At 43.4% G+C, this 23,322-nt stretch overlaps 1 protein-coding gene across 3 annotated transcripts in view; it reads right to left on the bottom strand.

The window, feature by feature from the left end:
• The window catches only part of trpm3 (transient receptor potential cation channel, subfamily M, member 3), a gene marked incomplete at both ends in the record, with an annotated part of 489,702 nt that overhangs the window by 146,654 nt on the left and 319,726 nt on the right, over positions 1 to 23,322 (bottom strand). For all 3 annotated transcript variants that reach the window (XM_080739677.1, XM_080739678.1, XM_080739679.1), the window contains 2 exons: positions 13,361 to 13,484; positions 17,313 to 17,487. In XM_080739677.1, coding sequence (XP_080595803.1) covers positions 13,361 to 13,484; positions 17,313 to 17,487 — 299 coding nt within the window. The remainder of the gene's footprint in view (positions 1 to 13,360; positions 13,485 to 17,312; positions 17,488 to 23,322) is intronic.

Genomic DNA, 23,322 nt, shown 5'->3' with positions numbered 1-23,322 from the left:
TCAATATACGAGACAAATTTGAACTTTTCACAATTAGCAAAACGCTTGATGAATGGAATACACAGGACCGGAATGGAAACAGGCCATCAGGGCTTTTTGTGTTATCTTTTTAGGATTATCGTATAACTGTTACCTATGTGCTCTTCTAAACTGTTAATAAAGTATTCAATCAATTAACCAAAGTTTATGCGAGTTTATGCAGTACTTAGCATTATAAATGTACATTTAATCATTCACTGTCATTCACATTGAAACAGAGAGGGAAAAAAAACAACAAAAAACTTTGTTGAGCGTCTATCTATACGAACGCAATTGGCCCATGTACGGGGGAGGGAAACCAGTCGGGGAGGGTGATACGTTTCACTGCATGTATACTCCTACCAAGCCCCCAGAACCAGGTAGAACGTTGAAGCAGCCTTAGCCTGGTGATCAAACCTGGGAGTGCAGTTAAACGCTACTGCGCGTGCGTATGCTAATGCTAATACTACTGCGTACCCTATAGTGTGCCTGCTTGGTGCCTCGCTGCGCTCAACACTTCCACATACTTAATGGCCTCCTTTTTGTTGCCGATTCAGCTATTTCCGCCAGTCTTCCTGGTGCTTCAAACACCATTGAGCAACTTTGAAATGAATAGCTGGGGCAGTCCACTCTCTATATTACCTCTATTATTCCTACTTGCTGGGGGCGGAGCCTGTCAGCGGGGAGGTTTGGGCGGGAAGAGCAGGACGGAGGCTCTACGTCCTCCCAGTGTTACCCCCAAATTAGCCTTGTATGAGCGAATGGGGGAATGGATGAACGTCATGTGATAAGTGCAGCCATGTTTAACCAAACCAGTGACGCTCGATTTGGAATCAACACACACTTAGTAAAAACTAATTTTATTTAAAAATACGGACTAATACATTAAACAAGGATTCCTACGAAGTCGCATACATTTTGCAGAACTTCTACGGAGTCCTATATTTCGCCAAGTATAGCAAAACAGCGCGGTGTGAAGTGCATCTACACTCTTGATTCTTTCGTGTGACACTGCAGTGTGATCAAGTATGGGTGTTATAATTTACAAGAAAAAAATAACCACAAAAATGTTAAAATATGATAAGACAGGGGTCTTCAACAGGGGGTCCGGGCCTTGTTTAATGTATTAGTCCGTATTTTTAAATACAAATAGTTTTTAACAAGTGTCACAGCTTTTCCTCGTTTGCTACAATGTTAGTTGCAACAGCGCCTCTTGGTGTCTGGGAAGCAGCACATACGTCATGTCCTTGTATGAGCGAATGGGGGAATGGATGAACGTCATGTGATAAGTGCAGCCATGTTTAACCAAACCAGTGATGCTCAATTTGGAATCAACACACACTTCGTAAAAAAATAAATTTTATTTAAAAATACGGACTAATACATTAAACAAGGCTTCCTACGAAGTCGCATACATTTTGCAGAACTTCTACGGAGTCCTATATTTCGCCGACCATCCCCCCGATCTGTCTGACAAGTCTGTAAGACTCTCCTGCCGTCGCCCCAACGTCACAAAGCGGAAGTTTCGGCAGGAGAGTTTTAATGTAAGGCTACCCCCCAAATATGGATTTAGCCGTTAACAAAAGTGGAATTCTCTCTTCCATTCTTGCGTGTGTGTGTGTGTGTATGTGTGCGTGTGTGTGTGCGTGCGTGCGTGTGTGTGCGTGCGTGCGTGTGTGTCAGTCAGTGAGGTAAGGAACACCTGTGTAGGGTGTCAGTATGATGAATGGATTCTTGTTTGGTGGCTGCTGGCACCCCTGTTAGGAGCCTTAGCCAGCGGGGAATACATCCATATCTCTACTATATCCAATCATTCTATCTATCTATTGGCAAGAAACCAATTCCTTCCCTCTCTGATAGAGACCACATATAGAGAATCTCCATGATATCAACCATTCTATGTATCTACTGTATCTATCCATGCATTTACAGTATCTATTACAGTAGTATGTCGTTCTCAACCCTTTTTATTTCATGGACCCACAGTTTGACATGCATTTATGGCAGAAGAGAGAAACCTAAAATGTACTCTTTATTTTGTCATAAAGAAACAGACTTGTATGGTCTGTCTCAAAATGTCTACTTCTCTATACTTGTGGGGATAATCGGCCCTCACAAGTATAGCAAAACAGCGCGGTGTGAAGTGCATCTATGCTCTTGATTCTTTCGTGTGACACTGCAGTGTGATCAAGAATGGGTGTTATAATTTACAAGAAAAAAATAACCGCAAAAATGTTAAAATATGATAAGACAGGGGTCTTCAACAGGGGGTCCGGGACCCCTAGGGGGTCCTCCAAATCTTTGTGTGATAGAAACTTTTTTCCTCCTTTTTTATATTAACCACTTGAACCCAATAGTGTCCATATTCATAAACAGCAGACTAAGTACAGACAGAGTGAAAGGTCAAGTGCATTAAATATTGACGGTTCAAGTGGTTAAATATCTGAAAACACACATTGACATGAATTCAAAATACACTGATTGTGCTGTCAAACGATGAAACTATATGGAATCTATGAACAGGTTGTGGGGGTCCCTGCTTCATCTCTCTCTCAACTAAGGGGTCCTTGGCCTGAAAACGTTGAAGACCCCTGTGATAAGAGATAAGAGGTCGCTGCCCAACAGCGACGACATGAAGTCAATGTGGTGATGATGGTGATGATGGTGATGATGGTGATGACGCTCAGTGTCAGTCATGTCAGCCGTCATCATGCGTATTATTGCTGCTGACGGTCTCCAGTCTGTAAAGCCAAGTCCCCCGTGTTACCACAGATTATCTGGGCTCTACAGCTCGCTCCTGGTGAGTGAGTGTAACTCACGCTCCATTGTTCAGGTCTGATCCGTTTTGTTCACGAAAATCCACGAGTGAATATCAGACAAACAGGATCAGGACGCATCCACTTATACAAGCACAACACAACCACCACACTTACAATGTGTGTGTTTGTGTGTGTGTGTGTGTGTGTGTGTGTGTGTGTGTGTGTGTGTGTGTGTGTGTGTATGAGAGTTAGAGTCACTTAGATTAGATTAGCATGCGTGCGTGTGCACACTGTACATGTGTGTGCTGTGCCTGAAGGCAAGCATGTGCGTGCACAAAGGCAAACATGCGTGTGTGTGATTATATTACCCACTTTTTATATACAAAAATTAAGAACTCAAACGAATCTCAAATGCACCACGACCAAAGCAGGAATTGAATTTCAGGGAGGACACAAAGGCCATGGCCGTTGTTGCCCCTCAGTTTGGCCTTGTGCCCCTCCAAAAGATGGCATGACCTGACCATGACAGTTGCCTTAATGCCCCAGCTGACTGTACCACTTTCTCCACCGTTTCTTTTTTGTCAATAGGTAGACACCGGTGTCTCTTTCTTTCCAGTGTCTTGTAGAGATTCTTAACTCCCCTGAGTCCCCATCTTTAAACCGATCCAGTAACTTTGATTGGACAAAACCAAAGGCCAATAAGTGGCCTTGCTCCTAAAATGACAAAATGCCAGGCCTGACCACAGCGCAACACTTTGCAAATTTCTAGATCTGGCGATTATCACTCTAAGGCTACACAGCTGAAGTGTGTCTGTGTGTGCTATTATGACATTCATTAAGCTTGCCAGAGATGAAGTGACAGGCTGAGGAGATGAGATGTCCTGAAGATAATCAACCTTCTCACTCATTATGCTCGGCCGTCGGGTGGAAACCTCGTACGTCCAAAACCGTTCCTTTTTGGAGCGGTGCAAGCGTTCCCATGCTTGAACGAGCGTGTATGTCCCTTGATCCCTACGGTACAGTATGTACTGTCCCTATGTTTGCAGTATACTCATAGTAGCAAGTGCAATACCGCTGGGTGACCAAGTGGCACTGTTGAGCAGCCTTGACGTTAATCTACAGCAGAAGAATTCATAGTTTAACGCTGCTCAAAGGCACCGCTCACTTCACACTGGGTGTGATTTTTTATAATTATTTTAAATTGAAAACAGCCAATCTACAAGCTCACAACGCGTTGCACAGCGACGTGTTGTGAGCTTGTAGATCGGCTATTTGCACTGCTTTTGCGCGCCACTCGACTCTCATAGATTTACTGTACATCAAAGCTATAAAATATGGAGATATGCGTTTTTTCTACGAAGCCGATTGTGGAGCAGCTTTGGACTGTATCTTGGGTGCAGGGATCCATTAATTAAACCTCTCAGAGGACGACAGGTTGATTAATAGATAACCAATCATCCTGAACCGTGTTCACTGGATGGATTCCAAACACTAAAACTGACTCCAGCACTCTATTATTATTCTCTCTCCACGAGAACAGTAGATTTAAGGCTACTAATTTAATCGCTGTCGGAAAGAGCCCTTGTTTTACCATATCTCAACTTTTTTATGGATAAAGTTTTTTTTTTTGAGCGGTAGTAGACCGCTCCATAGCATGGCCGTGTGTGTGTGTCTGTAGCCTGTACATGTCATGTTTTGCCATAGCATTGTGTGTGTGTGTGTGTGTGTGTGTGTGTGTGTGTGTGTGTGTGTGTGTGTGTGTGTGTGTGTGTGTGTGTGTGTGTGTGTGTGTGTGTGTGTGTGTGTGTGTGTGTCTGTAGCCTGTACATCCTAGACTTAAATCCTAGCCTGAAGACGTTATGCAAGCACGACCACCGCTCACTTCAGACTGGGTGTGAGTTTTTTCTTTGTGTCTACGTGTCGCACAAAAGTAGCCAATATAATGTCTTATCTCCATGTTGTAATGTTTTATTTTGTAAATTGAAATGCCTTACTACGACAGCTACAGTGTCACTCAAAAGTATAGTAAAAAATGCCGAGCTACAAGCTGAAAACAAATATATATATTTCTGAATTGGAATCCTGAAACGTAACAGTTTTGGTCATAAGAGGTTTCCACCAGACATGGTCATGGACGATATACAGTATAGACTAGACTAGAGCATTTGAACTGCAGGGCAGCATAGAGCAGCCAGCCGGTAAATACTATGAGTTATGATGGGGATTATTTTATTATTTATGTTATTATGTGTCTGCTGCCTAATGAAGGATGCAGTATCTATACGATCATAATATAATGTACATGGTTTGATTTGTGGGGTCTAATGATCATTACATCCTAAAAAAAAGGTTAAAAATAAAGGTTAAAATAAATAAAATAAAGGTTGTCTGGTGTACTGTATATCCTATGGACAATCACAATCTGTTTGAATGTTGATATGGCACACGTGACTATCAAGAAAATGTAATCATGGCACTTCATGTAAAAAAAAAACATTGTCGACTCCTGGTTTAGTATATTACTGCACCAAACCGTTTGTTTAAAAAATTCAGATTTCTTTTGTGAATTCTTGGGCTCAGTCCCAGACATCTACAAGCTCACAACGTGTCGCGTTACGATGCATTATCGCGGGTTTCTGGATCAGCAATCTTTTTACACAACGTTTGCTACAGGAGAACGTTTAGTTAATATCGTCTGTCGGGTGGAAATCTCATTACGTGCAAAGCTGTTACTTTTCAGGATTCAAATAGTACAAGCTCAAAGCGAGTTTCGAGCTTGTAGATCTACTACATTTGATGCTTTTATGTGACACTGTATGATCAAGTAGGGCATTTATTAGTCTGGGATCACTTCACTTTTCGGGCTTGTAACCGGTCTGGAGCGGAAACCACAAAGCGTCATGTTGTAGTACGGGAGGACTACAATTTGGCCGGAACTATCCACCGGAAACAGTTTTAACCCAAAATAATTCCCCTGCGCTCAAGGACATACTTTTAGGGCCTACCTAATAAACTCCTCGATGCGGAGTAGTTTTGCTTTTGAAAAAATAGTTTGGTATATGCATGTTTTAGTCCAACTTTTAGCGACCGGCAAAACCACACTAGGCTACTCGAGCATTTTAATAGGGATTGGGGAAACAAACGGTGGGAACCAAATCAAAGCGACGCCGTTTCTTCTAGTGGTTTCCGCGCTTTAGGCGGAAACCAAACGGCCTGTTGTGAACAAACACCAGGCTTTCTCTCTGAAAGCCTGGTAGGCGAGGTTAGGCATTTATTAATCATTTCCATAAAAAATAAACACATAAAGTTAATCTATGGAGATCAACGATTATGTTTTCAATGTTTTTAATGGCGTCTTCAGTGTTGAGTCTATGTGAGTCCACACTATATGCCTGCAGGCGTCGATTGTCCTCCCAACCTCTCACTGCTGATCGTTGCCTCGGGGGGGAACGAGAATGTGTGGGAAGCATTGTGTCTCCATCGCTGCAGTGTGCATGCGCACGCACACACACACTACAGTACAACATGACACACAAACTCACTCCCACGCCGTTAACACTCGCACGTGTGCACACAATCGATCGAAACGCAATCATGCATGCATGTGCAAATAACACACATTTCACCTAAGCAAACACACACACGTGCACGCACACAGCCACCCGCACATGCTCCTGAAAATAGAATATGTGGGACATAATGTATACAGTCAACAAACCCTGGAAGCCTCTAGAGTAGAGATGAAGCGAGATGCCTTGAGAGGCCCTGGTTTACACACAGGGGCGTCAATTGGGTATGGCAGGGGTATGCAGCGGCCATACCCTGGGTGGGGGGGGGGAAATAAAAGTTACTTTTAAATACATCCATGAATGTCTCTTTGTCTATCTGCACTGGTTATTATGTTGTTAAATTACAGTAAAATAACTACAAATGCAAAATTTTACAAAATGGTCACTTTAACAAACAAGGTATTATAATTATATTCTCCACACTTGTATTCTCCCCATCTTGACAAAATGGTATATTCCCAGGTTCTGCAGGTCAGCTGCACAGGTGCAATGCATTATTGTTAATTGTGGCACGTTTACTAACATGCTAAGTTTAGCTGCACTTGAACAAACGTTCCAGGCTGCCATATCCAGCCCAAGACACCGTAGAAAAACTGACAAAACTTGTTTTTTTTTTCAGACATTGTGAAAATAGCCGATCTACATGCTCACAACGCCTCGCAGCGCGAGGCGTTGTGAGCATGTAGATCTGCTATTTTCACAATAGAACCATGTTATACAAAATGTAATGCCTCTTTTCCATGAGGACTCCCATCTTTGCCACACCCTAGCTCTTGCTGAACTGACGCCACTGTTTACACAGGGACTTTAGAATTACAGCTATAGGGGCCGGTGGTGTTGGTAAAGGCACGACACAGTGCACACAGTGCACACAGCCACTGTTCTGAAATGTTATCAGAAACCGTTTTATTTATTTTTGGTAAATTCATGACAGAAATCTGTCATTTTTAAACACAGTTTGCTGCAGTAATACTAAACTGATTCAGGACAAAGTTGGCCTTTGAAATGCAACATCGGTATTGAACCAATATCAAAGTATTACGTTTTAGACAATATTTTATTTTATAATAATTATGTTATTGTTGAAAGCCTGAAAAAGCCTTTTGTGATGATGAAGGCTGCAAATGCAATCAGTGTTTTCTGGGGAAGCTTTCAAAAGGGTCAACAAGTTGGAACATTTTTACATAAAAATATTACATTCAAGTTGGGATATGGGCCAACATTTAAATAACGGTCCCGGACCGTTCGGTCCGTCTCTAATTTTGGAATAAAGAGGCAAGTGCTTTTTGTCAAATTCTGTGTTTATATGCATTTTTCAGAATGGACAAAATGATTATGCAGAATGAGATCATATCGACATCGGTTTATATCGGTTATTATCAGCCATAACAGCAATTAATCATACCGGATATCGATATTAAATGGAAATGTCATATTGCCCATCCCTGCAGTCACAGGTATGTTTAGAGCATATTGAAACAGTTTAGAATGCGGCCCAATCATAATCAAGAACTGGAACTACATTTTAATATGAAAGGATATTATAATATATCGTCTATGTCAGGTGAAAACCTCATAATGTCCGAAACTGTTCACTTTTCAGGATTCAAATTCAAAGGTAGCAAAAGTAGCAGATCTACAAGCTCAGTTTCAAGCTTGCGGATCAGCTACCTTTGATGCTTCTGTGTGACGCTGTAGTATATCGTCATTGTCGGGCAGAAACCTTGTATCTCCAAGTTTCAAATGTGTACGTTTTTTGGTAAAGCAAAACCCTACTTCATCATACAAGACCGTTGCACAAAACTAGTGAAAACAGCAGATCCACAAGCACACAACGCCTCGCGATGTGTGCTTGTAGATCGGCTGTTTTCACTAGTTTAGCACATTTTTTAGATGATAAATATGAAACTAACGGTTTTGGACATACAAGGTTTCCATCCGACGATGACGATATGGATTAATTAATTCATTTAGGGAGAGATAAGAGATAACGTGGAGACAAGAGGTTTCTGCCCGACGGCAGCGATTTAAATAATTACACGATAGGGATGCCATATAAGGGTTCATGTAGATTTACAAGACAGGCATGACTCAGCGCTGTTTGAGTTGACACACTGACAGGGAATAATAAATACATGGTGTCCTCACCCACCGGGTGTCAACATGATTGATGTGAAAGGGCCCACCCACCATGTCAGCATTTCAGGTGTAGGAGCCAAGCACCCATTTACAGTATGACACCTTAGGGGAGACAGAAGACCCTGCCTCTCACCTCCTCCCGGCATCCACTTATTATAATGGAATATCAGTGACACACAGACACTGTGCTGTTGTTGCACCACACAGCGGGCACTATGAGACAATGTGTCATGGCTGACGCACGCACAAACGCACGCACACAGAGGAAAGAGGAACTAAACGTGTAATGCAATTTGTAATTTTTAAAAAGGTCTTAAATGTCATTTTATTGTTTAGAAATGTGCAGATACCCTGCAGACGCTTTTTGCGACCGTAGGTCTCAGTTTTACTAACCGTCACAGCTTGTCCGTGTTCATCCGTCTGGACGTGTACAGTTTTTTTACGGTCTATGGGTTTGTCGCTCTGACATCATGAAAATGTGGTTCCCCACATCACTGTGACATCACAGGTGACATCACAGTGATGTCAGATACTCAGAGCAGGGATCACCATATATGGGCATAAACAGGTGACATCACAGTGATGTCAGATACTCAGAGCAGGGATCACCATATATGGGCATAAAGGGATTCTGTTAGGGATCTCCATACAGTATATGGGCAAAACACAGCAGACAATCGGGGCATTTAATTACCCTCCCGACTATCGGGCTGCACAATTTGTCTAGTGTGAGGGCTCACAGATCCGGGTGTGGACGAGAGCGGGTTTGTTTTATCAAACAGAAATAGTAGAAACGCTACCAGAAGTGAACAGTGGCAGTGAACAAAGTGAACTCATATTACCGTCAAAATGGGACACAAATTCCATATTGAAGTGTTTTTTTTCTCTCATTGCACAAGGCGAGTGTGTTTTGTGGATATTATACATTAATGTGTGTGTGTGTGTGTGTGTGTGTGTGTGTGTGTGTGTGTGTGTGTGTGTGTGTGTGTGTGTGTGTGTGTGTGTGTGTGTGTGTGTGTGTTGCACGCTCTCAGAACAGCCCCTGTGACATTTTGTATTCATTATAGTATTATTGCTTGGTTCAGGCCCGACTCAATCTGGATAGAATCCTGTAGTATGCGTGCAAGTCCCCGATTTTTCAAAATCGGCTAGTGTGAGCCTGTTTAGATTATCTGGTCAGAGAATCTTAAACTAGTATCCTGTAGTGTATAAAGCTGCCCGATGATCTGCTAATGTAAGGCCGGCTTTACAGAATCCGTATATGGCCAAGACAGATGGCCAAGACAGGCGCTTTTCGCCCTAAGGCGTCTTACTGGTACTGTATGTTGGTTTGTTTACTGCTGTTGCACAATTAGCTAATCGTCTTTTTAGATCTACAATCTAGTCACACAGCACTATATGGTACTATATACTATGCGGTACTATACTATTATATGATAACGTGGTGGTACTGGTTCTCTGTACACAACCCTATCCGCAGGTCATTCAAGTGTGCGCGCACACACACACAAACGCGCACCAACACACACACCCACACACACACACACACACACACACCCTGTGTGTGATGTGAAGGAACTCAGACAGGGTAGGACAGGGGGGGGGGGGGTCTCTCATGTGTGTGACGCATGGTGACACATCCCGCTGCGTGTGACATTTAAATGATGCTATAAAAGGGGTCTCCCGACCCAGAGCGCAGGGTCCTTTTCTGTCCTGAACTTCAGCTGAATACACTTGCACTCGCTTAACAGATCACCTCATGCATGAAACATGAGCAGATAATGATGGCGATAAAAGTTAAGCTCGTCCGAAAAGTGAATCATTCCATCCGCACTGTCATCCATCATGACGAGGCTCTCGCTAGAGTTCTCAAATTCGGCCCGAACCCGACCATACCCGAACCCGACCTGACATTTAGGGTAGGGTAGGGCCTAAAATGTATGCTAATTAGTCGGGCCGGGTAGGGCCTCGCGCTCAATGAAAAACGAAAAGATATATTTTTTTATAATTTTATTACTAAATTCTTTCCAAACCCGACGATACCAGACCCGACGTTTTCGGGCCGGGTAGGGCCTAAAATGTATGCTAACTAGTCGGGCCGGGCAGGGCCTCTGGCCGGCCTAGTTAGGGCCCAGTTAGGCCGGGCCTTCATTTTCAGGCCCGTTGAGAACTCTAGCTCTCGCGCTGTCCCGCTTTCGGGGAAGGCAAGTCGACAACGGCTCAGGAGGTGGAGCGGTTTTGGGGGAATTGGAAGGTTCCCTGTTTGAATCCTTTCTCCCCCTTCCTGGCATCACGTCAAAGTGTCCATGAGCAAGACACTGAAGCCCTAACTGCTCCTGGTGAGCAGGTTGATGCCTCGCATGGTGTAGCACAGGGTTTCGCAAAGTGGGTGTCGTGGCACCCAAGGGTGCCGTGATGCCAATCAAAGTTGTGCCACAGAATACTTTGGAATTCATCAATATCCCTTCAGTTTAACCGTTTAGACCCCTCTATGCTTATAAAACAGACCTGATTTGCACTGTACTTGATGAGTTATTTACAGTATCTACCCCAACTCTCTTCACAATTGCTGAACCTTCTCCCCAGAACAGGGATGCTGAGGTACAAGTACTTCGACGTCAAGTATAAAGTAAGTTATGATGGAAAGGGATATTTCTCCTGATATGATGACAAGATGTGCATGTTTACGTAGCGTAATAAAAAAAAATACAGTGTAATTCAACAGTGCCGTGGATGAAAAGGTTATTTACAGGGGAGCCCTGAGTCAGAAAAGTTTGAAAACCCCTGGTGTAGCATGTTTGTGCACATGCGTGCGTGCGTGAAAATGTACAACACATAAATTGTAAAGTGCTTTTAGTGAAAGGTGCAACATAAATGCATAGCCTACTACAGAGACTGCATGTGTCTGAACCCGCTGAACTGCGTCACTATGGAGGAGGCTTCGGGTTAGGAGTGACATGTAGTGTGACTTTGCATTAGCATTAGCATGTGCATGCGTGCACGCAGAGGTGGAAAAAGTATTCACATTCTTTACTTAAGTAACGATACTGAAATGTAGAAGTACTCTGTTAGGGTGCCCTCAGACCAAAATATGGTCGGCAGTGGATAAACTCTTCTGGTGCGCGGCTGGCAAAAAACGCAGAGAGCATTTTCCGTCCCAAAGCCAGTGACGCCCCTGTCACTCACTTCCCGCACCGCCCTCCCTCCCTGTAGCCTGTTACACTAGCGTAGCGATCCTCATCATATTTTACGTGTCAACTCTATAATGGACAGGCGAAGGGTACTCGCCCTTGCTTTATTGGAAGGTGAGATGCAACAAGCTAAAAAGAGAAGAGTTTGGGTGCATGAGACTCTTGATCAAAACAAAACATCTCCCAGTCCCTTCCTGATTCTCGGAATGTTACGCCTTCGACTCACCTGATTGGACAGAGGGGGGAAACCAGAATATGCGTGGAGAATTTCTTTGCTCCAGCATAAACGCAAGGTCTGCGCGGAGCGCAGATATCCTCCACTGACATGAAACCACCCCCTTCTCATTGAAATGCATTGGCGGAACGCGGATTCCACTCTCGTAGGTATTTTGGTATGAGGGCAGCCTTACAAGTAAAAGTCGGGAATTCAAAATGTACTTGAGTATAAGTATTGGCATCAAAACGTACTTAAAGCACCAAAAGTAAAAGTACAACATTTTTGAAAATAGCAGTTCTACAAGCTCACAACGCGTCCGGCTATTTTCAAACAACCTGGGTATAAAACATGGCTAAAGTGGTTAATGTGTGCTTTAAAATATTATAACTTATATCCAAAAAGTAACTAGTAACTTTTCAAATAAATGTAGTGGAGTAAAAGTACAATATTTGGATCCGAGATGGAGTGGAGTACAAGTAAAAGTATTGGAAATTGGAAATACTCAAGTACAAATACCTCAAAATTGTACTCAAGTACATTACTTAAGTAAATGTAATGAGTTACTTTACAACACTGCGTGCATGCATGCGTGCGTGCGTGCGTGGGTATAGAAGCCGTGGTTAAGGAATCAAAAGTTCACAACTTGTCCCCCTGCCCACCCTGTGTGCGTGTGTGCGTGTATGCGTGCATGTGTGCGTGCGTGCATGTATGCGTCCGTGCCAATGCGCCTCCCAATGTGCTGCATTAACAGCCCTCATCTCTGCAGATATGACGGGTGATGCAGAGGGCAACTCAACATGATTACAATGCACCGTGGCAAACACAACCCGACAACAACTAAAGGGGACCGCCGTCTTAATCATTATTATTCATGAGGGACACTGTGTGTAATTGACTGTGTGCTTACACGTGTCAGGGTAAGGGTGCGTGTGTGTGTGTGTGCGTGCGTGCGTGCGTGCGTGCGTGCGTGCGTGCGTGCGTGCGTGCGTGCGTGCGTGTGCGCGTGCGTGCGTGCGTGTGTGCGTGTGTGTTGATGATTAGCGAAAGGTTTTCAATTGGAAAAAGTTTCAGGTTGGGGTTAGCGTTAGGATTAGAGGTTATGTTTGGGGGTTGGAATTAAGAGTTACACACCATTCATGCTTTAGTTAGGTGCCAGTGTCGTGCGTCGGAACATAGCCAATCTACAAGCTCACGTGTCGCAGCACGACATGTTGTGAGCTTCTATTTTCCGGCTTTTAGACTTTTGTTAAAAATGCCCCAAAAAATGAGAAAAATTGCATTGAGAAAATTGGCGTCCTAACATGTTGAGGTCCTCATAGTAATACCTCATTGTTGAGGTCCTGTATAGTAATACAAACGCACTGTAGTGTACACGCACGCGTGTGCATGTGTGCGTGCGTCCGTGTGACGTGTGTACATGTGTATGTGTGTGTGTGCGTGCTACAGTACATGTGTGGGGTGACTCACCAGCTCTTTCTTCTTCATGCATTCCATGAGGATGATGAAGAGGTGCTGGGCCTGGGTCCTGCTGTACGTGAAGGTCTTCTGGATGGTCACCAGCAGCTGGTCCCGCAGAGACTCGTTAATGATGCTGACGAGAGAGAGAGAGAGAGAGAGACGGTCAAAATGCGACGCCTATAGAGAAAGATATGCTCAGCCAATTTACTGGGACGAACATTCACCAAAAAATGTAACAGTTTTCATTGAAGGGATTTGGTGAGGGTGTAGCAGGACATATTAAGTGGTCCTATTATAGCTCTGGGACATCTCATGTCCGTACACTGACAAAATGTGTCCGTGGCAAGACTTGGTTTTGTCCGTGGCAAATTCTTTTTTTACACACCATTATAATGTTCTTATTTTCATCATAAGTCCCAATTAGGCCCACTGAATGTCAGTCTCCAGGTTATGTTGCTGCTGCAGTACGAACATAGCCTGGGATCCAACCTGCTTGCTACGTTCGACTTAGTTTAGTTTTTCTCACTGGAAAAGCCACCCATCTCTGTGCCCAAACGAGTGAAAACGACTTGCGGCTTCTGATTGGTCTGTGGACGGGGGCGGGACCAGACCAGTGTTGTCCAATGTAAAACGTGTGGGACTTCCTGACTTGCCTACGTAATGGAAATACCAATCAAATGGGACCCTGAGAAGGCCTCTCATTCTGTGTACCTTAATGACCAAATTAATAGAAAGGTTTGTAATGCAGGCTGCCACCTTATGTGGTCATGTAATCTAAGAGGCTGCGGTGTGAATAAGGTCAATTGAAGTGAAGTATCATTATGCCAGTAGTGTTACATGTGTATTGAAGTGAAGTATCATTATGCCAGTAGTGTTACATGTGTATTGAAGTGAAGTATCATTATTGCGACCGTAGGTCGCATTTACTACCAAAACCTCCACCGGCTGTCCGTCTGTCTGTCTGTCTGTCTGTGAGTCAGTCACACTTTTGCCCTGCTCATATCTCCACAACCGTTGCCCCCATCCATGCCAAATGTTGCACACACACTCCTTACCTGCCAAACTACAACCTCCAAGGACCCCCAGAGCTCCAGGGACCCCCAGGTCCCTGGGGGACCCCCAGGTGTAAAAAAATGTCCCTCCGTGAGTCAGACGTCACACGTCACACTTTTGCCCTGCTCATATCTCCACAACCGTTGCACCCATCCATGCCACATTTTGCACACACACTCCTTACCTGGCAAACTACAACCTCCAAGGACCCGGAGCTCCAGGGACCCCCAGGTCCCTCGGGGACCCCCAGGTGTAAAAAATGACCAAATGTGCAAAAATGACCAAATGACCACCCCAACGGGGCTGCTCACGGGGAATTCCTGGGGACCACCCACTCCTGGTGCTCCAGAACGGATGCAAAAGTGGTGGCGCCCCCAGTGGAGGACCCCCTCCACTGCAGCTCACATAAAATGCCGTAACTCGGGCTAGGAGCGTCCGGGAGAGCCGGGGCCGGTACCTATTCGTCCGCCAAGGCAACGCGGAGACCCCACCCCTCATTTCTCACATGCCCCTCTTCTAGCGCCACCTTCAGGGCAATTTTTAAAACACATTTTTGGACACTGCTCCTACAGTTTTTGCCCTAAAATCACGCAAATCGCTACACAGTATGTCTACACTCATCCCATCAACATGAATCTGTCCCATATAGCGCCACCTTCAGGCCGATTTTTAAAAACACATTTTTGGACACTGCTCCTACAGATTTTGCCCTAAAATCACGGAAATCACTACACAGCATGTCTACACTCATGTCATCAACATGGATCAGGAAGATTTTGGAAAAACCCATTTTTGCCCTATTTGTGGAGATAAGGGAGTCTTACTGGTGCTAGTAGTGTTACATGTGTATTGAAGTGACGTGTCGTTCAGTCTCTAGTGTTACATGTGTATTATATTGACATGCCACTAGTGTTACATGTGTATTGCGTGTGTCTCTCATCGCCCCTGCGTCTGCTCTGTCATCATGACAGCAGTGATAATTGTCCTGTCACTTACATGATGTGATTATGACCCTGATGCTGCACGACACGCACTGGAATTAATCGCCTCTTCTCATGGAAATGGAGGTGGAAGCAGCATCGCTACCAGGCATATGTATGCAGGATTAGAGGCCCACATGTCTCAAGCATAGTCTTAAAATGGGTGTGTGGGTGTGCGGGCGTGCGTGTGTGTGTGTGTGTGTGTGTGTGTGTGTGTGTGTGTGTGTGTGTGTGTGTGTGTGTGTGTGTGTGTGTGTGTGTGTGTGTGTGTGTGTGTGTGTGTGAATGTGATTACTGTACTTTGTATACTGACTTAAAACCCTTTTTTGGAGCACCATTTGTACACAGCCTATTTGGTTAGCGTTTTTACCTTGCGTTTTTCAAGCATGAATGTGCAAATAAACTAAACTTCGAGCAATGTTGGAGCGAGTTCTAATCAATCAATCAATTCTATTTTGGTTTCCAATCAAATCAATTCAGTTTCTAATCAAATCTATTTTGTTTCAAATCAAATCTATTTTGGTTTCCCAAATCACTGCAGCATTGAGTAATATTGCTTTAAACGGTTTTATATGGAAATGTTTGTAACATTGTTATACATGTCGGACAGATACCTCATACTGTACCTCCATATTTAACCTTTTTAAATATGGATAATTATTTCCGAAATTTTCTAAAATCTGTTATTTTCGTAAACGAATGCCCTTCTTTGGTCACACAGAAGTTGCAACAATAGCCGACCCACAAGCTCACAATGCGTTGCATCACTATTTTTGAAAAAAAGTTTTTGTTATGTTATGTTTTATTGAACCAATGAAAAGTATTAACAAGAGCTGGTGACTAAACTGAAAACTACTGGTTCATCTTTCCATTTCTTGAGAAGCAGGCTAACTATTTTGGACGTATTTAACAACAACGATATCATGTTATTCGTGTTTGTTTGTTTGGGACGCGTAGCGCTATTCCGAGGTCCTGTTGTTTCGAGGTCCCAGTATACAAGGCTAACCTGCCAACGCTGGTGAACGCTAACCTGCCGACACTGGTGGATGCTCACCTGCTGACGCTGGTGAATGCTAACCTGGTGAATGCTAACGCTAACAACAGACTTACTCCCTATAGCTTCCACCGTGGCCTGAAGACTCACCTCTTCAGACTCCACCTAAACCCATAGCACTTACTGTAGCACTTGCCTACCCCCCAATGACCATACAGGTTTTTACATAAAGTGATTAGGTGCTCGTCTACCTACATATTTTTGTCTAGATTGATATGTCTATGTATTTGATGTATTGATGTTGATGTATTGGTGTATTACCTTGCTTATTGTCGCTCTGGACTCATTCTGTGCCAATGACGGTTTTTGACGTTTTTTTTTTTTTTTTTTCAAAAGCCCTGGGTGCCAATGACGGTTTTGACGGTTTTTGTGTTTTTTGTATAGAAAAAAAATCTTTTTTTTTTTTTTTTTTTTTAAGATGTCAAAATGACCTGAGATCAAAGAGATGCTTTTCTCTGTTTGTGTGTTCGCTCCCTCGTTTAGCTGATTGAGAAAATGTGTGTTCATTCTAGTGGATGGACACTTTTTTTCATTCAAACAGCTCTATCTCTGGAACCATTTGTCTGATTGACAAAATTCTTTTTGCCACTGAATCACAACAACTGTGTCTGTTTCTGTGGGGAAAGAAATTATATAAAAAAAAAAACATTTTCTTTTTCATTGCATAGTAAAGAAAAACATACAAAATCGTGGCACATCTACCTTGGAGCCATTTTGGCATTTGGCACAGAATGAGTTGGAGCGTCTGCTAAATGCCTAAATTGTAAATTGTAACCCTAAACTCTAACCCTAAACCTAACCGGTCCACTGGGACCTCGAAACAACGGGACTTCGGAATACGTAGATTCTGCCGTGTGTTTGTTGGTCGCCGTACCCTCCCTCCTCGGAGTACTTGTGTCCGAAGGCCAGGATGTCGGAGGCCCTGCCGCTGCCGTCACACACCACCACGGGGACCGGGGGCGTGTCCCTGAGGTACTCCAGCACGATGGAGATCACGTTGGGACCGCCCTCCACGATCAGCGCCACCACCGGCACACCCTGACCAATGCCTGGAGGGGGAGAGAGAGAGAGAGAGAGAGAGAGAGAGAGAGAGAGAGAGAGAGAGAGAGAGAGGTTAGGGTTAGACATATAGTGTACTGTATACGTTAGGTTTATGGATTAGAGATAGTTACTGTATGCCTGAATGGAAAAATACAGGCTCACAACGTGTCGCAGCGCGACACGTTGTGAGCTTGCAGATCTGCTATTTTCATGGCTTTAGAACTTCAACAGTTAATGCCCCAAATTCTAAAAAATTGCATTAATTAGTGAAAAAAAAATACCGCTCATCTGCCAGTATTCAGGTGAGGTGCTGGAGCCAAAAAGGAGCAAAATGAAAAATAAAAGGATGCTCCGCACACTCTAAAATGTGCTAAATCAAGTTTTTATTATCAGTTTAGACAAAGTGTAAGCTTTCAGTCATAGATCTTCTTCAGGCATAAGATCAGCATTGACAAAAAATAATCGTTGTCCTAAAATGAACAATGTCTGGCGGCGAGAGATAAAGTGTCGCACAGAGAAAAGTAGAGGCGAGAGATACAGAGAGAGATTTAAACATTTATGTTAAATGAAATATTAATGCCAACAGTTTCAGTTTCAAAGGTTTTTTCCCAAGCTGACTGTACCTACGTACAGTATACAGTACACACACACACGCACACGCACACACACACACACACACACACACACACACACACACACACACACACACACACACACACACACACTTTTTTTACACCATTTCGGACAGCTAAATGTACAATTCTTATGGCTTTGGACGCTAGTTTTCAGTACATTTCTTCATTCCCTTTTAATTGGACATACTGTACATATTTATATTTGCTTTGGCACTGTACGTTTTCTCTTGCCAATAAACCTCCTTTGAAATTAATTTAATTGAGAGGGGAGGGGGAGAGAGAGAGAGAGAGAGAGAGAGAGAGAGAGAGAGAGAGAGAGAGAGAGAGAGAAGGATGTGTATCATTTCTATACAAGGCAAGCAGTGTGAAGGTCAATTCATGAATGAATGCATCATGATATTTATTGAGGAGATGTTTTCATTTAGCACTAAGGAGAGTACAGACAGACAGACAGACAGACAGACAGACAGACAGACAGACAGACAGACACTGTGCCGCACTCCTTCAGGAAACTAATCGTCTTTGAATGGAGTACAAACTGGGCTGTGGGGAAACGGTTGGAGAATAAACAGTGAATGTGTCACCATGCATTTGGATAGAGATTGGAAGGAGCTGAGCCATTCTGTCACATATACAAGTGGCTGCTGGAAGGAACAAGATCTGCTGTATGAATGAAAGAATGAATGAATGAGTTCATCCCATGCATACTGTATTATATGAATGAATGGACAGTCTGATACGCTGGAACTGACTGAATGGAAAGAGGAATACAGTAGTGAAAAGATAAGACAGAAAGACAGACAGACAGACAGACAGACAGACAGACAGACAGACAGGCAGACAGAGCTATAATCATCAGGGTCAGTATGAGTCACTGATTGGCTGATGCATCTTCATGGATGACTAGTAAATCATGATTCATTTTATCGAGGAGATGGTTTCACTTTGTCGCTGTCGGGTGAAAACCTCTTGCGTACGAAACCGTTGAAAATAGCCAATCTGCTATTTTCACTACTTTTGCACGACCCGCTTTTTTAATGGGGTAAAAAGTGGAAATATGGAGATAAAAGGTTTCTGGCCGACAACTTGCTGGATTAGACTCGCTAGAACCGAGGGGGAGAGAGTTGGGGTAATGCGTTGCATTGTAATCTTGTATTGTATCGTCGTTGTCGGGTGGAAACCTTGTATCTCCAAGTTTCAAATTTGTAATTTTTTTCGCAAAGTAAAGCCCTGCTTCATCACACAAGGCAGTCGCATAAAAGTAGTGAAAACAGCTGATCTATAAGCACAGTGCTTGTAGATCGTCTGTTTTCACTAGTTTAAATCCTTTTTAAAATGAAAAACGCAAAACGAACGGTTTTGGACATACAAGGTTTCCACCCGACAACGACGATATGGAATGTGCTTCCTCAGTGGTTATACCAGCAAATATACCAGTTTGGGGCGTCCTTGACATGAAAACGTTTCAGAGCCACTGTGCTATAGCCTAGAGCAGTGGTTTTGTCTCAGGGCACCCCTGAATAACATTACTTTACAGCACCTTACATTTATGTCAAATATGTAAATCTTTCCCGATAAGATACAATACGTCACGAGGAAAACTTGAGAAAATATTCATATCCATCATGACAGCGACTGAAAATAACTGTTATAGGTTACAGTACTTGTCCTTTTACCACTTAAACCCCAGCAGCCCTATTCTGGGGGGAACATTCACCAAAAATAGCCGATCTACAAGCTCACACGCCGTGTGCTTACTTAGTGTACTGTAGGTCACACACGGCACACACTTTGAGAAACCCTGGCCTACAGTTTACACCTCCTACTTCGAATATTGTGGAAAAGTTAATTATTTTACGTAATTCCGTAACACATTTGTACTTTCATATATTCTAGATACATTTCGCATGCGGTGAAATATTCAAACCTTTTCTTGTTTCAATTTAGATGTCTAGGGCATACAGCTCATGAAAATCAAAAATCCATATCTCAAAAAAATATTCCAATATTACACAAGACCCATCAAAACAATTAGAGAAATGTCAACCTTCTGAAGTCAGAGTAGCTTGAAGTCCAGTGTATAATGTCCGCAGTCAGCAGTGATTTGGGATGCTATGGCAATTCCAATGCATTTTTATTTACACAAAATGTTTTGAGACGAAGACTGTATATCGTTGTCGGGTGGAAATATTGTATGTCCAAAACCGTTGTATTTATCACTTTAAAAACAATTTGAACTGGTGAAAATAGCTGATTTGGAAGCACACATCGCCTTGCGGGTGCGAGGCGTTGTGTGCTTGTAGATCGGCTATTTTCACTAGTTTTGTGCGACAGTCTTGAAGCAGGGCTTTACTTTACGAGAAAAAAATAAACACAAAAACATAGATATTTGAAACTTGGCGATACAAGGTTTCTGCCCGACAGTGGCGATAAGTAACGTTTGAGCTCGGGGGCAAAAGGAATGCTCAGGGAGGGACGTGGGAGACGTGGAGCATCAGAAGCAGAACACACTAAAGAGAGGACAGAGTGCACTGTAGTGTTGGTGTTCAGCCCTCATTAACAGTGGACATGTAGATCCACATGTGAGCGTGGGTGGAAGTGACAGAGGTGGGCAGTGGTGGAAAAAGCACTCAAATGTTTAAGTAAAAGTATCAATACCAGGGCATTCACGAATAGCGATTTTTGGTATTCGAATTATTCAACCTCAAAGTATTCGAATAGTCGAATATTCGACAGGACTGGCCAAACTGTTCGACTTCGGTGAACAACGTTGTTCACCGACTTCGGTGAACAATGTTTAATAGTGACTTTGATATTCGAATTTTCGAATATTTGGTGAATGGCCTAATCAATACTGCAATTTAGAAACACTCCGGTACAATTCAAAGTCTGGAATTCAAAATGCACGTTGAGTAAAAGTACGAAAGTCTTGGTGTCAAAGTGTACTTAGAGTACCATAAGTAAAAGTACACAATGTTTGAAAATAGCCGATCTACAAGCTACAAGCTCACAATGCAACGCGTTGTGAGCTTGTAGATCGGCCATTTTCAAATAGCCTAGGTATAAAATAGGGCTAAAGTGGTTAATTTATGTTTTATAATATTACAATTTACATTATGCAAAGTAACTAGTAACTAAAGTTTTCAAATAAATGCAGTGGAGAAGTAAAAGTATTTGGAATTGGAAATACTCAATACATTGGAAATACTTAAGTAAATGTACTTAGTTACTTTACACCACTGGAGGTGGAGGATCCAGATGTGAGCGTGGGTGGGAGTGAGAGTGGGCGCCGACGTGTACAAATGTCACCTGATTCCCACACCACCTTCCAATTATAATGGGTTTTCTTTGGCTGCATGCGATTTCTTTTTTCAAAGCTAATAAAAAATTAGCTTTGAAAAAAGAAATCGCATGCAGCCAAAGAAAACCCACGCCCACCACCGGCCGATGTCCTGTGGTCCCCGTCTCTGTGTGGGGGTGTTCGTTTGGTGTGAGAGCGTGTGCTTGTGCGTGCGTGTGTTCAAAGGGTAAGCGGTCACTTCGCCAAAAATCCAACTCGCCAAATTGCCCACGCTCATTGGGCAGGCTTGTCAGTGCTCCTGAATTCGCCAGGATGATTGGCAATTACATCTACTATGTTAAATATTTTCTGGGGGAGGACCCCCAGATGATTATTAAGGATGTCTTACTTTGCTTCAGTCATCAAATTTGTACACCTACATTTGGCATTTTAAGGCTGAAATTGTACCCATGCTAGTGAACGTGAACGAAATGATTTGTGGATTGCCCATCAATAGTTCACAGCCCCCTTACATGCTTACGGTATGTAAGTGTAGCCCCCACAGTTAGTACCAGCGATGAACCAGCGACAACAGCCCTGACCATCGGGCTCAGCCCTATTAGCATGACCGGTTGTGCGTTGGACTGGCGAGTGGGAGTCCTGGGTTCAACCCCCGCTTCCGCACATCACTACATAAGCATGGGGAGAGTCCTTCCCCCTCCTTTTCAGTCTCCACCTGAGGAGGGCTGTCAGACAAACTCCTTCAATAGCGCCAACAAACTGTATTTTGGTATTATGCATGGTGTATCCCCTTTAATGGCTTAAAACAATCATCCTGTCTTGCAGGCAAGCGTTTTTTCCTCTGCTTGGTTTCTAGTTCCAGAGGACAGGAGGAGGCTGGATGGATGCTATCCTGATGAAGCCCTCTCTTATCCCCTCGACCATGAGCTGCTGGAGGGAGTGAGAAGCACATTCAGCCACAGAGCTCATTGTCCCTCCTTGCCTTGGCACAACTCAGAGGGACTGTGTGCCAGCACACTGTACAGCCATCAGGCTAAACAAACAAGCACGCGCTATTCTGTTCTGGGATTACTGATTCCCACTCGACTCTGGCTCGTTTGCACACGGACTACACTGGTACTGGCTACCGACACGGCTAATGAAAACAGACGATCTACAAGCTGCAAGCAGGTGTTTTCGGAGTGCAACGCCACACACACACACACACAACCAAGCATGAAACGACTCGTCATATCAGTGTTGATTTTCTCGACTAAAACTATGACGAAAAATGTTTGTCGACTGTTTTTACTTTTTTTTTAAATACTATGACCAAAACTAAATCAAAATTTGCTGTCAAAAACAACACTGCATAAAACGACATCTTATGTCATGTTGTTACGCTATGCAGTATGCAGGTACAAAAACTGCAGGCTGCCATTCTTTTTCAATGGGAGCCCAACGACATGAAGACACAATACAAAGATATACTTCCAAAGTTGCTACAAAAGCTGCAGCATTTGACCTACTGTATACTGCATCGTCACTCAAAAGCGTCAAAAGTAGCAGATCCGCTAGCTCAAACACGGCGCGAAGCGACGTGTTTCCACCCGACAAAGACAATATGATACACATTGTATTGACTGTTGATCGGCAGATTTGGAAACGATCTGTGTGTTTGTGCGTGCGTGCGTGCGTGCGTGCGTGCGTGCGTGCGTGCGTGCGTGCGTGCGTGTGTGTGTGTGTGTGTGCGCGCGCATGTGTGCATGCGTGTGTGTGTGCGTGCATGTGTGCCTTGAAAGTTGTAAAATTTACAATTATATAAAATATTTTATCATAAATGTATATCGTCGTTGTCGGGTGAAAACCTTGTATGTCCAAAGCCGTTCGTTTTGCATTTATAATTTTTAAAATGATTTAAACTAGTA

The sequence above is a fragment of the Nannobrachium achirus genome (assembly GCF_963921795.1).
Source record: "Nannobrachium achirus genome assembly, chromosome: 12".
Taxonomy (NCBI): Eukaryota; Metazoa; Chordata; class Actinopteri; order Myctophiformes; family Myctophidae; genus Nannobrachium; species Nannobrachium achirus.
The sequence above is the reverse complement of the archived record's forward strand: the minus strand, read 5'-3'. Positions and strand labels throughout refer to the sequence as shown.